The sequence below is a fragment of the Coregonus clupeaformis genome, chromosome 2 (genome assembly GCF_020615455.1).
Source record: "Coregonus clupeaformis isolate EN_2021a chromosome 2, ASM2061545v1, whole genome shotgun sequence".
NCBI classification, from domain to species: domain Eukaryota; kingdom Metazoa; phylum Chordata; class Actinopteri; order Salmoniformes; family Salmonidae; genus Coregonus; species Coregonus clupeaformis.
Genome location: NC_059193.1, coordinates 14,222,339 through 14,240,110, shown reverse-complemented (window position 1 = coordinate 14,240,110; position 17,772 = coordinate 14,222,339). Strand labels below are relative to the sequence as shown.

Genomic DNA, 17,772 nt, shown 5'->3' with positions numbered 1-17,772 from the left:
ATGCTCATTATAGTAGTGTGCATTGTCCCTGTCATGTCTGTTGTTATAAAGTGATCTAGTGAAGTAATACATGTAATAACACGTTGTCAGGTAGGTTCAGTATAAGGTTGGGTGCAGCAGTCTCAGCCTGGTCCAATAACCTTCAGTTTTCCATCAGACAGTAAACTCATTCGGGTGTGCTTATTTGCTGTGCTCCTATCTTTGGGCTGTGATGCTAAACCAAGGCTCAGTCTCATGAGAGGGTATTTAAGAACCAACCAACCCCTTAGTATTCATGACAAACAGGACAGAATAGAAACCAGCAGGGTCACATTTCAAATCTGGCTTTTTTTCAACTGCCCTAGTTTGTTGTGATGTCCTTTTTGGGGTGCGATTGTGGTTTGTGAATCTGTCACCTAACTTGTAGCAATCCACGTGTGTGTAATGATTGATGTGCATCACTGTAATTTAGCCTATTGGGGGCTTCATAGCACCTTCTAGAAAGATCCCATGCAAAAATCCCTCCAATCGTCTGTTGTAAAGTGTGATTATGCATGTTTAGATCATAAGGAGTGAAAGATGAGATCAATTGGAGTTCAATTGACTTGTACAGATGTTCTAATATAATAACATATGCCATTTAGCAGACGCTTTTATCCAAAGCGACTTACAGTCATGCGTGCATACATTTGTTTACGTGTGGGTGGTTCCGGGAATCGAACCCACTATCCTGCCATTGCAAGAGCCATATGAACTGAGCTGCAGAGAACAACACTAATCTTCCTTACTAGTGTTTCTCTAATCTGTAGAACACCCCTTGCTGGTTTGACCACCGTGCACCTGCAGCATAGTAGTGTGAGCTGAGCCATGCAACGTAAGACAATGGGGCAGGCATTACATCTCCAGCTCCAAAACTCTCCTCTCTGTGGGATTTCATTCAAACGTATAGGAAGACTTTCATAGACGTAGAGGTGAGAAAGTGTTCCAGGGAAAGGAACTTCTCAGTTGGCTCACGCATGAGGGGAATGATGGTAGCAACCTTTGTGAGATTGTGATGCGAGCTGTGTGTGGTTGGGGCTGGATGGCCACCCGGGCCTCGCTAAAAGATTGATCGAATCCTTAACCTGAACCTGCACTGCTCTGGCTATGCAGCCTTTCTCTTCCCTCTGAAACACGAGCTTCATTAGTTATATCTCCATAAGTTTGGCCTCCAGTAGCCTAGGCTAGGCTACACACAGACTCCCTAGTATGAAACTGAGATTTGTCTTTCTTTTGATACACTCAGTGTGTGTTGATGCAAGTTAATGAAGCGACAGAATTGAGACTTAGAACTTATTGATTACATGAATAATTGAGATGTCTTATGAGCGCCTTTCAGTAATCTACAATCACATTTCTGGTTTGTGTGTGTGTTTTACATCAATGGCAGTCTGGGGTCATGACCAGATAGTTACATCACAGGTGGGAAATCCCCTGGCCAGCTCCAAGCCACACACCTGTCTGCACTATCGGTCTGCAATCTGGCCATAGATCTCCATTCATAACCGTCCATACAGCGCCACCTTGGGTTCGCAATTAACTTGTAGGCTATGTGAGACAATTTAATATTGGAATCAAATGCTATCACTTTGAAACCTAAATTGTACTTGTTTTATAAGGATACGTGATTATGTACCAGAGGATGGAACTCTGTAAATATTAAAATATTGAATCAAGTCTAAGAACCTTACCTTTATGGGCAAAGTAGCTACAGTACTTTTATTATGAAAATCCGAGACGTGCGACACAGGAAGGAAGTTCAACTGGTGGAGAATCGCTGTCACGACAGGCAAGTGGTGTTTCTTTGGACGTTTTATGTTGTCCTTTTAACACATTTTTGTATTTTCTGACATGTTGTTGATATATTTGAGAATTTCAAAAAATATTTGGATAATCTGACTATCTTTCTAACTATGCAATCGATTAAAATACACCATTATTGCCAAGTCAAACATAAACAGCTTCGGTCCATTGCTAGGTTTACGTTATGCGACAACTTGAAGTGTATGCGAAAGGATAGAGTAACAAAACCTAGCTAGCTACTCACCAACATTTCTTCGCTGCCATTAGGATTGTCAGAGCTATGATAATCGCCATTGTAACCAAGTGGTGTTTGATACGAGTTCTTATACAGCTAGATAACGTCTAGCTACCAGTAGCTATATAACGCTAGCTGGCTTGGTAACGTTAATGTTGTTGTGGATATGGCTAACTTGATATTTGCTAACATAGCTGCTATCAGAGCTTTGTTGTGAGTTTAGTAAGTAGCAAGAACACAGCTGGCTAGATTCTTAGTCTTTCGCTATCTACTGTAGCTAGCTACGTGACTTGACTCAAACAAAGTGTCAGCAAACGATTTGGCTAGTTAGCCTAACGTGCTAACCCTGTGTTGCAGTCGAATGTCATTGGTCGAGGGCTTGAGGCTATGGACAGGGCCTATTAGCTTCAGCGAGTAAACCGGTTCCAAAAGTAGCCGTTTTTTAACGTAATGTGTACCTACATAGCAATTTTGTTATTTGTCAAATTTAAAATGTAAAACAGAAGTTTAGATATGTTATGACGAAAAGAGCAAAGTTGCAAAACAATGTTTTTCAAATGGATACACCAGGGATGCCTGGCCAAAACATTCAGGCCTAACAACAGTGATATCCACTTGTTGATCTAGAATAGATTGGTCTTCTTTCATCTTTTCTGTTGCCTGTCAATGATTATGAATACTGTCCAAACTGTGCCATAGTTCACTGTAGGCTTTAGCAAATCTGATTAAACTAGTAAAGGCCTACTGTAGCTCAGTTGGTAGAGCATGGCGCTTGCAACGCCAGGGTTTTGGGTTCGATTCCCACGGGGGGCCAGTATGAAAAATGTATGCACTCTGGATAAGAGCGTCTGCTAAAATTTAAATGTAAAGGATTTTGTTGACCAGTTAGGCTTAATCAGTTATGCTAGTAGTGAAACACAACAGTAGGGGCCATGGGAGGATTGAAAAATGCTGAGCTATTGTTTGTGACATTGTTCAGTGCTTCTCAAACCTCTCCTCGGGGACCCCCAGCTGTTCCAGGTATTTGATCTATTCTACAGCTAGCACACCTGATTCAACTTCTCAACTAATCATCAAGCCCTTGACTAGGTGAATCAGATGAGCTAGTTCAGGCCCTTGACTAGGTGAATCAGATGAGCTAGTTCAGGCCCTTGACTAGGTGAATCAGATGAGCTAGTTCAGGCCCTTGACTAGGTGAATCAGATGAGCTAGTTCAGGCCCTTGACTAGGTGAATCAGATGAGCTAGTTCAGGCCCTTGACTAGGTGAATCAGATGAGCTAGTTCAGGCCCTTGACTAGGTGAATCAGATGAGCTAGTTCAGGCCCTTGACTAGGTGAATCAGATGAGCTAGTTCAGGCCCTTGACTAGGTGAATCAGATGAGCTACTTCAGGCCCTTGACTAGGTGAATCAGATGAGCTAGTTCAGGCCCTTGACTAGGTGAATCAGATGAGCTAGTTCAGGCCCTTGACTAGGTGAATCCGATGAGCTAGTTCAGACCATTGACTAGGTGAATCAGATGAGCTACTTCAGGCCCTTGACTAGGTGAATCAGATGAGCTAGTTCAGGCCCTTGACTAGGTGAATCAGATGAGCTAGTTCAGGCCCTTGACTAGGTGAATCAGATGAGCTAGTTCAGGCCCTTGACTAGGTGAATCAGATGAGCTAGTTCAGGCCATTGACTAGGTGAATCAGATGAGCTAGTTCAGGCAATTGACCAGGTGAATCAGATGAGCTAGTTCAGGCCCTTGACTAGGTGAATCAGATGAGCTAGTTCAGGCCCTTGACTAGGTGAATCAGATGAGCTAGTTCAGGCCCTTGACTAGGTGAATCAGATGAGCTAGTTCAGGCCCCTTGACTAGGTGAATCAGATGAGCTAGTTCAGGCCATTGACTAGGTGAATCAGATGAGCTAGTTCAGGCCCTTGACTAGGTGAATCAGATGAGCTAGTTCAGGCCCTTGACTAGGTGAATCAGATGAGCTAGTTCAGGCCCTTGACTAGGTGAATCAGATGAGCTAGTTCAGGCCCTTGACTAGGTGAATCAGATGAGCTAGTTCAGGCAATTGACTAGGTGAATCAGATGAGCTAGTTCAGGCCCTTGACTAGGTGAATCAGATGAGCTAGTTCAGGCCCTTGACTAGGTGAATCAGATTAGCTAGTTCAGGCCATTGACTAGGTGAATCTGGTGAGCTACAAAAAAATGGTGAAATGCCTGGGGGTCCCTGGGGAGAGTTTGAGAACCACTGACCTAGGCCTAGTTCCCTTGGTTATGTGTCTTCTCTCTCCAAGGTGCTAGTGAATGCAGTAGGGTCCCAGTCTAGGGATGGAGCAGTGTGCGTGTGTGGAGCGGGAGCTGGAGAAGGTGCTCCATAGGTTTGTCATGTACGGACACCAGTCAGAGGAACGGCTGGACGAACTACTACGCAGCGTCTGTGAGCTACGGGGACAGCTGGTCACATTCGGTAAGGCCAAGCCACCTCCACACTCTAGTTTAGAAGTAGTGTCCACTCCAGTCATCCTGTAACTTGCAGGTGCATGGTACAAAATAAAATAATGATAGATACCTGCACACACTGTTAAAGGCCCCATATTCAAGGTATTTGATGCAAGAGTATAACTAAAGCATCAAACAATATGCAATGAAGTTATGAAATATTGCTTTGCTCCGGTTGCGTGCCATGACTCATGAGTGTTCAGGCACAGAAGTGATTCATAGGTCTCTTTATGTAACTTTCAACAGGACTGCTTTTAGCCTTTTAACATTATAACTTGCTGTCTCCTTCAGGGCAGAGACACGTATTTGAGAGTTGGGGCAACTTTTAGAATGTTGAATAGTGTTCTAATTCTAGACATTCAGTTACATAGCATTGTTTGAATATTCCCATGTAATGCTAATGGTGTGCTAACCATAGAAATATGTAATTATTGGTGTGTTCGTAAATTTGCTCTGGCTATCTACTCCGAGAGTGCATAATAACGAAGGAATTTACGAACGCTCAACACCCGTTGAATATGGCCGGTGTCAGTAAATGTTGGCAAAAAAACATAATTAAATTGTTGCCAGCAGCACAGTTAGTCACCAACGCTCTGGATAACATGAAAACACCTTAACTAGCTCTGCTAGGGCTAGTAAAATGGTCAGAGTGAGATTTTCTCTCATTTGTGTCTGGAAGTAGCTAGCCAACGTTAACCAGTTAGCTTGGGTGCTTGACTGTCGTTGTGAGGTCCGAACGCTCGGATCAACCCTACTCCTCGGCCGGAGCGTCCAGTGTGCGCTCTGAACGCTCCGAGAGCGAAACACTCTGAATTTACGAATGGACAATCTGACAATGCTCTGAATTTACGAACGCCCAGAGTGGACTCTGGCACTCCAGATTGAATTGACGAACACACCCTATATTTATATGGCGCTAACATGGCTGCCATAGAATGTTGTGTCATGTCGATGCATCACAATGCAGAAACCTCAATGTCCCAACTCTCTGAATATATGGCTCTCCTTTAGGGGTACAAGATGCAGATCTGTCGGTGCTGTCTCAGACGATGGCCCAGTGTTGTAAGAACATTAAAGAAACGGTACAGCTGCTGGCCTCCAGACACAAGGACATCCACGGCAGTGTCTCCAAAGTCGGCAAAGCTATCGACAGGGTAAGAGTTTCCCAATAAATGCTTTCATTGTAGTATCTTTATATTTTTAGAAAATATGAATCTTGACACAACTTCCTTGTGGTTTAAGCCAATATTATAAACGTAAGCACACAAGGGAGAAATGTATTTCCTCTTGTCCTTTGGTTGTTTCCTGGTCGTCGTTGCTGTAGAACTTTGATGCAGAGGTGAGTGCAGTAGTGGCAGAGACAGTGTGGGACTCACCTGAGAGACAAAAGTACCTGAGTGAGACCATCGTGGAACACCTGTACAGACAAGGCATGCTGAGCGTGGCAGAGGACCTATGTCAGGTAAACAGAACAATTGATATGAAACAAAATCCTGCATACCCTGTTGGTCCCCAGAACCAGAATTGAATAACTTGTATATGTATTAAAACTGCCTGCCTTCTCTGTTGTGTGTGTCCCAGGAGTCTGGAGTAGTGATTGACATGAGCATGAAGCAGCCGTTCTTGGAACTCAACAGGATCCTGGAGGCCTTAAGGATGCAGGACCTCAGACCAGCACTAGAGTATGTACTGTACCTCCTCTCTGTTATATACTGACCTCAGACCAGCACTAGAGTATGTACTGTACCTCCTCTCTATCTCCTCTCTGTTATATACTGACCTCAGACCAGCACTAGAGTATGTACTGTACCTCCTGTCTGTTATATACTGACCTCAGACCAGCACTAGAGTATGTACTGTACCTCCTCTCTGTTATATACTGACCTCAGACCAGCACTAGAGTATGTACTGTACCTCCTCTCTGTTATATACTGACCTCAGACCAGCACTAGAGTATGTACTGTACCTCCTCTCTGTTATATACTGACCTCAGACCAGCACTGGAGTATGTACTCTACCTCTATCTCCTCTCTGTGTGGAGTTCAATGTGAATCACACCCCTCTTTGATCATTTTGAGCCATTCAGTAACTGACTTTAGAACAGTGAAAACAATTGAGATCTGAAAGACTTGTAGACACCCGGTCAGGTTTGGGGTCAATACCAGAGTTGAAGGTTAATTGGAATTTCGGTTAACTTCCTGAATTGATTGAATTGAAATGTAATTGAGCCCAACCCTGGGGTCTATTCACTAGGAGCCAAACAGAAGGAGACGGGGAGGTACCTACCTGAATTTGTCCAATAGAAATGATTGTTTTCAGTTTGCTATGGTGTGCACTAATTACATGATTACAAGCGTCTCTCTCCCTGGCTCCAGGTGGGCAGTAACAAACCGGCAGCGCCTGCTGGACCTGAACAGTACCCTGGAGTTCAAGCTGCACCGCCTCTACTTCATCAGCCTGTTAAACGGAGGCATCACCAACCAGCTGGAGGCGCTACAGTACGCCAGGCACTTCCAGCCCTTCGCCTCACAGCACCAGAGAGGTAGGGGACACAGACAGCCTGGGCCCTGTTCAGGTCAGGAGGGTGGGACAGATAGAAATGTATAGAGCAGATACAGTGGGGAAAAAAAGTATTTAGTCAGCCACCAATTGTGCAAGTTCTCCCACTTAAAAAGATGAGAGAGGCCTGTAATTTTCATCATAGGTACACGTCAACTATGACAGACAAAATGAGAAAAAAAAATCCAGAAAATCACATTGTATGATTTTTAATGAATTTATTTGCAAATTAAGGTGGAAAATAAGTATTTGGTCAATAACAAAAGTTTCTCAATACTTTGTTATATACCCTTTGTTGGCAATGACACATGTCAAACGTTTTCTGTAAGTCTTCACAAGGTTTTCACACACTGTTGCTGGTATTTTGGCCCATTCCTCCATGCAGATCTCCTCTAGAGCAGTGATGTTTTGGGGCTGTCGCTGGGCAACACGGACTTTCAACTCCCTCCAAAGATTCTATGGGGTTGAGATCTGGAGACTGGCTAGGCCACTCCAGGACCTTGAAATGCTTCTTACGAAGCCACTCCTTCGTTGCCCGGGCAGTGTGTTTGGGATCATTGTCATGCTGAAAGACCCAGCCACGTTTCATCTTCAATGCCCTTGCTGATGGAAGGAGGTTTTCACTCAAAATCTCACGATACATGGCCCCCATTCATTCTTTCCTTTACACGGATCAGTTGTCCTGGTCCCTTTGCAGAAAAAACAGCCCCAAAGCATGATGTTTCCACCCCCATGCTTCACAGTAGGTATGGTGTTCTTTGGATGCAACTCAGCATTCTTTGTCCTCCAAACACGACGAGTTGAGTTTTTACCAAAAAGTTCTATTTTGGTTTCATCTGACCATATGACATTCTCCCAATCCTCTTCTGGATCATCCAAATGCACTCTAGCAAACTTCAGACAGGCCTGGACATGTACTGGCTTAAGCAGGGGGGACACGTCTTGCACTGCAGGATTTGAGTCCCTGGCGGCGTAGTGTGTTACTGATGGTAGGCTTTGTTACTTTGGTCCCAGCTCTCTGCAGGTCATTCACTAGGTCCCCCGTGTGGTTCTGGGATTTTTGCTCACCGTTCTTGTGATCATTTTGACCCCACGGGGTGAGATCTTGCGTGGAGCCCCAGATCGAGGGAGATTATCAGTGGTCTTGTATGTCTTCCATTTCCTAATAATTGCTCCTACAGTTGATTTCTTCAAACCAAGCTGCTTACCTATTGCAGATTCAGTCTTCCCAGCCTGGTGCAGGTCTACAATTTTGTTTCTGATGTCCTTTGACAGCTCTTTGGTCTTGGCCATAGTGCAGTTTGGAGTGTGACTGTTTGAGGTTGTGGACAGGTGTCTTTTATACTGATAACAAGTTCAAACAGGTGCCATTAATACAGGTAACGAGTGGAGGACAGAGGAGCCTCTTAAAGAAGAAGTTACAGGTCTGTGAGAGCCAGAAATCTTGCATGTTTGTAGGTGACCAAATACTTATTTTCCACCATAATTTGCAAATAAATTCATTAAAAATCCTACAATGTGATTTTCAGGAATTTTTTTTCTCAATTTGTCTGTCATAGTTGACGTGTACCTATGATGAAAATTACAGGCCTCTCTCATCTTTTTAAGTGGGAGAACTTGCACAATTGGTGGCTGACTAAATACTTTTTTTCCCCACTGTATATGATGGTCTGAACGGAGGCACTAACAGTCCTACACCTCACAGCACCAGAGAGGTAGGGACAGAGACACACCCTGGCTGGGGCCTCCTGGTGGTTTTGAAGAGGGGTAAGGACAGAGACACACCCTGGCTGGGGCCTCCTGGTGGTTTTGAAGAGGGGTAGGGACAGAGACACACCCTGGCTGGGGCCTCCTGGTGGTTTTGAAGAGGGGTAGGGACAGAGACACACCCTGGTCTGGGGCCTCCTGGTGGTTTTGAAGAGTCCTCTCCCTCCAGACATCCTTCCTGATCACTGTCTCCTCTCCCCCAGACATCCTTAATAACACTGTCTCCTCTCCCCCAGACATCCTTAATAACACTGTCTCCTCTCCCCCAGACATCCTTAATAACACTGTCTCCTCTCCCCCAGACATCCTTAATAACACTGACTCCTCTCCCCCAGACATCCTTAATAACACCGTCTCCTCTCCCCCAGACATCCTTATTAAAAACACTGTCTCCTCTCCCCCAGACGTCCTTAATAACACTGTCTCCTCTCCCCCAGACGTCCTTAATAACAGTGTCTCCTCTCCCCCAGACATCCTTAATAACAGTGTCTCCTCTCCCCCAGACATCCTTAATAACAGTGTCTCCTCTCCCCCAGACATCCTTAATAACAGTGTCTCCTCTCCCCCAGACATCCTTAATAACAGTGTCTCTTCTCTCCCAGACATCCTTAATAACAGTGTCTCCTCTCCCCCAGACATCCAGATCCTCATGGGTAGTCTGGTGTACCTGCGGCACGGCATAGAGAACTCTCCCTACCGCTCGCTGCTAGAGACCAACCAGTGGGCTGAGATCTGTAACAGCTTCACCAGGGACGCCTGCTCTCTGCTGGGGCTTTCTGTAGAGTCACCTCTCAGTGTCAGGTTAGACACACACACACACACACACACACACGGCAGTGAGTATGACGCTGATAGTAAGATTCCTTTCAATGCTCTTGTCTTTGTTTTTCACTGCAGTAAGTATCTGTGATTTCTGTGTTGAATGTTATTCTCTGTCAGTTTTGCGTCAGGCTGCATGGCTCTGCCAGTCCTGATGAACATCAAACAGGTGATCGAACAGAGACAATGTAGTGGAGTCTGGACACACAAAGACGAGCTGCCTGTAAGTCTCCCTCTCTAAGCTCTCTCTGCTATTCTCTCATGACTTTTTCTGGGCGACGACGACTCAGAGTATTTATTAGCATTTTAAAAGCATGAATTGTAATTCATAAGTATTCCTAACATCTATAGGACTATAACCATTTATAATGGATTATTAATGAAGGTTGTCATAGAAGGGTAACGGTCCTGTCTCCTCTCCCTCCAGATTGAGATAGACCTGGGGAAGAAGTGCTGGTACCACTCTGTGTTCGCCTGTCCCATCCTCAGGCAGCAGACGTCAGAGAGCAACCCTCCCATGAAGCTCATCTGTGGACACGTCATCTCCAGAGATGCCCTCAACAAACTCACCAACGCTGGAAAGTAAGTTTGATCCAGGCTGACCGACAGACAGACAGGCTGGCACTCAACCATTGGCAGAGTCAGACCTGTGTAATTCTGTGGTTAAACTCTCCTGCCTGCCTGTGTATGTCTAACTCTCTCTGTCCTCCATCTCCTCTCCTCAGACTGAAATGTCCCTACTGTCCCATGGAGCAGAACCCGTCAGATGCCAAGCAGATCTTCTTTTGATCCCCCATCCTGTTTCCTGAAACCCCCAGGCAGAGTGGAGCTACAGAATCTACCTGCTACCCCAGGACCTGTCAATTCCCCATCCTACCTCCTCACAGGCACCAATTCCCCCCCCGCAGTGATGGCCCAAGGCTGTAATACTCCCGCCTCGTCATTCCCCCCTCAACAGCTCCTAGTGTACCTGGGGCCGATGTGGATGGCCCAACAAATAACTTCTACCCATAGGGAGAGAGAAAGGAGTCGGTGGACATGAGAACCAAGGAAACGTCTCACAAAAGTATTGTTCATTCATCGACACTCGTTCATTTGCAACTGCCTGCAGAACTTATAGGCTTTTTCTTTAAGGATGTGATGAGGCGTTATGTTTTCTTTTGTGGGATTTTGATAGGGTATCAAGTTGAGTTGATGTTGATACGGTATCAAGTCAAGTTGAGTTGATAGGGTATCAAGTTGACATTGATAGGGTATCAAGTTGAGTTGATATGGTATCAAGTTGAGTTGATATGGTATCAAGTTGAGTTGATAGGGTGTCAAGTTGAGTTGATAAGGGTATCAAGTTGAGTTGATAGGGTGTCAAGTTGAGTTGATAAGGGTATCAAGTTGAGTTGATAAGGGTATCAAGTTGAGTTGATAAGGGTATCAAGTTGAGTTGACGTTGATAGGGTATCAAGTTGAGTTGACGTTGATAGGGTATCAAGTTGAGTTGACGTTGATAGGGTATCAAGTTGAGTTGACGTTGATAGGGTATCAAGTTGAGTTGACGTTGATAGGGTATCAAGTTGACGTTGATAGGGTATCAAATTGACGTTGATAGGGTATCAAGTTGACGTTGATAGGGTATCAAGTTGACGTTGATAGGGTATTTGGATGACTGCTCTGTTCCTTTTTTCTTTCCTCTATCTGTCCATCTGTAGGATTTCCTCAGTACACAGAATGGCTCAGTTGAATGTTAGAGGGGTGATGTGACATTGTTCTTTAGGAAGTTGTCTGATTTCAGGAGAGTATTTAAACTTCTATATTACAGAGGTAAAGCTAAGTGGCCTCTGAGAAAGTGTATTCGCATAAAAATTGTATTGAGAGGTTGTGATTGGCTGATAGGTGGAGGTGACCGTGGTTACAGTTTGTGAATGGAACACTGATTGTATTATTTTTAAAAAAAACGTATCTTTTTGGCGACGATATAATAAAGGCCCTGATTGGTTGAAAGTCACTTTGGGTTACAGTACATGTATCAGTGTGATGATCAACAGTTGTGATCGATGGAGAGGTCGAGGGTCAATTGGCTGATTGATTTTGCGACTGGCTCCAATAACAATATTTTCCTGAAGAAGGAAGCCATGTTTCTTGTTCTGTGTAGGCCCATGTATTCAACAAAAACAAATCTACTACTGTGAACTCTGCTTTTGTTTTTATTTATCATCGCTAGAATCACGTCTCCTGTAAAATAGTGAAGCGATAATTAACATAATACATTTTATGAAATATAATTATGCCACAAAATAGTAACATCAGTTTTGGGTTGGATCCATGATCAAATCCTTCTCCGTTGTCCAAACCGATAGCTCCTAGCCCATGAAATGGTGATGTCATACCAGCCCATGGAATGGTGATGTCAGCGAGTTCTGCACCAGCATCTCTTTAACAGCCAACACATGGTAGCAGTCAGCCATTATATCAACTCTGCACTGATCTCCAGTCAGAATGAATGATGGTGGCAGGTATATAAAAAAAAGTAAAAATATTTTATGCTTTGTGTGTGCGCGCACACTTGTTTGGTTGATTTTACATTTGATTTACTGCATTTGGTTGACAATCATTCATCTCCTTTCCCAGGTTGACAGAATACATTAAGGTCTGTTATGGCTGCTTCTTCTTTGGGTTATTTTTCTTTTCCAGTAGTCAGTTATTGAGTTCTTGTATGATAGGTTTGACTTTTACCTGCTTCTCTTTCTTTATTCAAGTTGTATTGTACATATTTATCCTCTAACATGTTTCATATTATACTTGCATCTTAAAATGGAATAAAAACTTTATACTCCAACTCTGTTTCTATGTTTGTGGAAAGTATTACAGTTTGGTTGGTTTTTGTTTCAGTCAGCTGCAGAAAGATGTACCGTGTAACAATTGTTTTGGTGAGAGCCAATATTAGCCATTGAGGTTGACTCACATGCTCCTCTTGCTGATGCCACCAGATGGCGACAGGACCACACTGTAGATGACTTCTACATACTAAACAACATGCCTTAGTTTTGGTTGCCAGCCTGAGAATTTAGTTGCAGAAAGGTCCCCACCTGGGCTAGCTGTATTCACTTCACGCAAACAATTGTCCTCCTGTTGACTTTAACTGGTGTGTGGTATAGTTGTATGTGATACTGTAAACCACCTACACTGAATGGTTGAAATCCAAGCCGTGTAGAGTCCCTCCCACATACAGAGCAGCAACACACAGAAGCATGAGTTATCTTTCACCATCGTCGTCCAACACTCCACAGACAGTCACCTATGTGAGCAGTGGAGTTATATTAAGCCCTGGTTTATATAATATTGTTAGATGGAGGTTGGTGAGTCAGAGGGAGAGGTGGTGTTTGGCTTGACCCCCCCTGTTAGCTAACTGCTCAAATCATGAACCTTGCAATTACACAAGTCATATATGCTTGAGAGTGGGTGGGAGGAGGGCTCATAGTAATGGCTAGGATGGAGTAAATTAAATGGTATCAAACACATTTAAATGTGTTTGAGAGTTCCATACCATTCCATTGATTCTGTTCCAGCCTATACTATGAGCCCTCCTCCCCAATTAAGGTGCCACCAGCCACCTGTGGTACACACACACACATATGTTTACATCTGGGTTCTAAAATAACACTGGGTGTTTGTTGTGTGTGTGTCCAGCACTCAGGGCAGCTACTCCCCTTCTCTACAGATTACCTTGGCTGGCTCCCATAGAAAGACCTGTTCCTCACGCTAACAAAGATCCTCCTGTTTCCATCTGGGCTGACCTCTGACCTCTAATGTCCAAACTCAGGGAGGAGGCACGTAGCGGCCAGGGTTGGGGGAGGGAGGGAGGGGTGGTGTGTGTGTGTATTTGTAAGCCAGGGTTGTACAGGGGAGTGACAGGGTGTGTGTGCTGGGATAAGGATCCAAGGCAGAGACATTCTAAAGGGTATTTTCCCAGCAGCTTCCTCCAGCCCGTAGTCTAGAGGGGCCACAAAAAATAATCTCTCAGTTAATAGTCTCCTTCACTAGAGATATTGGGAGGATCTCAGTTGCATACTCCTCGTGTCCTCTCTCCTCGCCTCCTTCTCAAAACCCATTGTACAAATAAGCCAGTGGTCCCTCCCCTCTGACCTTCTCCTCCAATGGGTTTTGAGAAGGAGGCGAGGAGTACGCAATTGAGAGATTCTCCTATTGTCCAGTCCTGCACACAACAGATAGGTATTTAAGGTCCCAGGAGGATGGGGGAACGGTAACAAAGTCTGAGCTAAATGTAGTACAAGACTCTAGGGTTGATGTACGTCACAGGGCTCAGTGTAGTATAGTATAGCACAGTACAGAACATTACAGTAGCATACCACTGGACTACTACAAGTTGTAGGTACAGGTTGTGCTTTTGTTTGTATTCTTTAGTCAACAGCTAACATAAAGAAAATTGCCCTCACACCACTTGATAAATGTTTATTATATAAATTCAGAAGCAACATATATAATGTGTATATATATTTGTTATTTAATTCCAGTGGTTTAACACAAGGATAGTACAGTATTTACTTTTCAAAGCATCGCTGTTGGATGAAAAACTATTTTTGCCATATATCTTTTTACATGTATTGAAAGCAGTAACTCCCCTCAATGTACTCTCTGAATATTTAATGACTCTAGGACCAAGAAAATGTATTCAAAACAGCTTCTCAAGTTTTGTAATTGTATGTTTGTTATTGAGAAAATATGGCAATTTCTTCCATTTGATTAACAGTTTCTGTTTAGGAGATGAGGTTTTCCTCCGACAGCAACGATAGATACAAGTGAATGATCAGTATTTAGTCCAATGGGATGCAGAATAATGGCCAGAGCTTTAATACTAGGCTGTATTTGGCTATTCATTCAAAGTGTCCTTTACTCAAACAGTACATGCTTCTGCAGCATTAGTATTTCCAAATTACAACTATATACAGATTACAATATAGTGATTTGGGGACAGAAAATAGAATCACATGAAAATAAATATACATTCTATAAAACGTCCTCAATCCAGTATTGTTACAGTATTAGAGTTTTCTTAAAGGGTAATTTTACCCCCCAAAAAGATATTGTCATCCTCATCACTAAAATTGCCCTTGTTGTTAATGGCAGAGCAATAGCCTCTGAAGGTCTAGTAATCGTACTTAACTCAGTGGTACAGCTTCCTCCTCTCTGAGCCCAGCACCCTGGACGCTCCCTGAATGAAGAGAACATTTAATGTCATTTACATTAGGCCTATTGTACCCACCACAGAGACAATGACCGTATCTCACCACACCGGGACAAAACCCAAATCCCTTTAGATCGTTCTTTGCATCCAAAACGGCACCCTATTCCCCATATAGTGCACTACTTTTGACAAGAGCCCTATAGGTCCTAGTCAAAAGTAGTGTACTATACAGGGTATAGGGTGCCATTTGGGGCGCACTTACCCTTACTTTACCCCAGTCAGTGATTGAACTTCAACTAGCCCACAGAACGGCTGTGAGGATTGGAACTATCAAACACACTGGTTTGAATATATACACACAGAACAACATTAGATTAAGTAACATTTACAAATAGGTTATTATTATTATCATTATTTGTACATACAAGCAGCCCTCTAAAGTGAGGTTTGGTCAGTGTCGTGTTTGAGGGAATGTACAGTGTTCTCGACTCTTAATACGCTGTCATTTATTGGTGGACTGAAGCAGGAAGTTGTCATTGATTGGTGGATTGAAAGAGGAAGTAGGAAGTGGAACCTCCAATAAACAGTACCAGATGGGGTGTATTATTGCATTGCTGATTATATATGCACACTATTCAGTCTAGTTCATACAGGTCTAGGAGTATAGGAGTGCAGAGTTGCTTTGGAATTGGAACTGGGCCCTCCACAAGGACATAGAGATAAGGGGTGAGGATTTGGTTTGGAATGGGGCCTCTCCTGTCCTTTCAAGTCTGTAAGAAGCCTGAGTCTTCATGAAGGAGATAGGAAGAGGGGGCGAGTGTTTGGTTTGGAATAGGCCCCCCCTCTAGTGCCCACCCAGTCAAATCTCAGACGACTCTATCCTCTCTATCCAGGGAAGACCAGGGGGAGGTTTACTGTCCTCCTCTCCTCTTTCTCTCTCTCCTCCTCCTCTTCCTCTCCTCACCTCCTGCACTTCCCTCTCCAGTGACTCGTTACTGTAGTCTCCCATCTCTCGTCCTCCTCCTTCTCCTCCTCTTCCTCCCCTCACATCTTGCAGTTCCCTCTCCAGCGTTCCTCCTCCTCCTCTCTCTCCTCCTCCTCTTCCTCTGAGCTGGTATACTTCTCTCTCCAGTAGTTTGTTGTGGTGGTACATGTCCAGGTAGCTGGCCTGCAGCTCTCTCTGGTAGCGGATCACTTTCTCCTTCTCTGTCTGCCACGTCTGTCTCTCCTCCTCGAAGGCCGTAGCCTGGGCCTCGCTCTGACGACGCTCTAACAACAGCTCTGCTCGCAGACGCTCCTCTGTAGGGCCTGGAGATAAAGAGAGAGAGGGAGGGAGAGAGAGAGGGGGAGAGGAGGAAGAGAGAGAGAGGGGGGCAGAGAGAGATAGAGAGACAGACGTTTTAATGATCTCCAATTAGCTTACTGGCCAACACAGTAACATTAGTCTCACAAATATATAACAATCAAACATGACATAACATAACAAAATAAATAATATAATAATAATATATGCCATTTAACAGACACTTTAATCCAAAGCGATTTACAGTCATGCGGCATACATTTACGTATAGGTGGCCCCAGGAATCGAACCCACAACACTGGAGGTGCAAGCGCCATGTTCTAGCGACTGAGCTACAGAGAACCACATATCTATACCTGATGCCCCTCCTGATCCTCGAGACTCTAGTGTCCCACTCGCCTCCGCTCCCCCTTTCCCCTGTCGTCGTGGTTGCGCCTCCTGTAGGGCTGTCTGCAGCGCGTCTATCTGTCCATCACGGATCCGCAGCTCTCCTCTGGACTCCCTCAGCTGGGTCTTCAGCTGGAACAGCTCTGACAGCTTGCTGGTCACCTCCGCCTGGGAGTCACGCAGCTGCTGCTTCAACAACGAGATCTCACCCGACTTCTGACACACCTGAAAGGTAGTGGGGGGAGGGGGGGTGGTTAAAGAGGATGCTAAATAAACCCTGCTCTTCACCATTATCCCTCAGTCAATTCCTTCTCTCTCTCCACCTGTCCTCCTTCCATCGTAGTTCATGGACCCATCTCTATGGACTTTTACTTTCTCTTACCCACTTCTCTCCATCCTCCTACCCCCTACCTTCCCCACTCCATCCTCCTACCCCCTCACCTTCCCCACTCCATCCTCCTACCCCCTCATCTTCCCCACTCCATCCTCCATCCTCCTACCCCCTTCACCTTCCCCACTCCATCCTCCTACCCCCTCACCTTCCCCACTCCATCCTCCTAACCCTTACCTTCCCCACTCCATCCTCCAACCCCCTCACCTTCCCCACTCCATCCTCCTACCCCCTCACCTTCCCCACTCCATCCTCCTAACCCTTACCTTCCCCACTCCATCCTCCAACCCCCTCACCTTCCCCACTCCATCATCCTACCCCCTCTCCTTCCCCACTCCATCCTCCTAACCCTCACCTTCCCCACTCCATCCTCCTACCCCCTCATCTTCCCCACTCCATCCTCCTACCCCTCACCTTCCCCACTCCATCCTCCTACCCCCTCACCTTCCCCACTCCATCCTACTACCCCCCACCTTCCCCCACTCAATCCTCCAACCCCCTCACCTTCCCCCACTCCATCATCCTACCCCCTCACCTTCCCCACTCCATCCTACTACCCCCCTCACCTTCCCCACTCCATCCTCCTACCCCCCTACCTTCCCCACTCCATCCTCCTACCCCCTACCTTCCCCACTCCATCCTCCTAACCCTCACCTTCCCCACTCCATCCTCCTACCCCCTCACCTTCCCCACTCCATCCTCCTACCCCCTCACCTTCCCCACTCCATCCTCCAACCCCCTCACCTTCCCCACTCCATCCTCCTACCCCCTCACCTTCCCCACTCCATCCTCCTACCCCC

At 45.2% G+C, this 17,772-nt stretch overlaps 2 protein-coding genes across 2 annotated transcripts in view; one reads left to right on the top strand and one right to left on the bottom strand.

Moving 5' to 3' along the window:
- Positions 1-1,750: 1,750 nt before the first annotated feature.
- Positions 1,751-10,593, top strand: LOC121533035 (E3 ubiquitin-protein transferase RMND5B-like). Its single transcript, XM_041838812.2, has 10 exons — positions 1,751-1,807; positions 4,345-4,517; positions 5,561-5,703; positions 5,874-6,011; positions 6,131-6,231; positions 6,925-7,091; positions 9,511-9,676; positions 9,815-9,917; positions 10,122-10,276; positions 10,420-10,593. Exons 2-10 carry the CDS (start codon positions 4,379-4,381, stop codon positions 10,481-10,483), a joined length of 1,176 nt encoding a protein of 391 aa, XP_041694746.1. The 5' UTR covers positions 1,751-1,807; positions 4,345-4,378; the 3' UTR covers positions 10,484-10,593.
- A 3,594-nt stretch (positions 10,594-14,187) lies between these two features.
- The window catches only part of LOC121533024 (NEDD4-binding protein 3-A-like), a 53,857-nt gene continuing 50,272 nt past the window's right edge, over positions 14,188-17,772 (bottom strand). The window contains exons 9-10 of the mRNA XM_041838794.2: positions 16,551-16,806; positions 14,188-16,199 (exon numbers count right to left, since the gene is read on the bottom strand). Coding sequence (XP_041694728.2) covers positions 15,751-16,199; positions 16,551-16,806 — 705 coding nt within the window. The 3' untranslated portion in view covers positions 14,188-15,750. The remainder of the gene's footprint in view (positions 16,200-16,550; positions 16,807-17,772) is intronic.

Coding starts and splice junctions, on each gene's coding strand:
- LOC121533035 (XM_041838812.2), top strand. CDS start 4,379: ATGGAGCAGTGTGCGTGTGTGGAGCGGGAGCTGGAGAAGGTGCTCCAT. Junction 7,092..9,510: donor CGCCTCACAGCACCAGAGAG/GTAGGGGACACA, acceptor CCTCTCCCCCAG/ACATCCAGATCCTCATGGGT. Junction 10,277..10,419: donor AAACTCACCAACGCTGGAAA/GTAAGTTTGATC, acceptor TCCTCTCCTCAG/ACTGAAATGTCCCTACTGTC.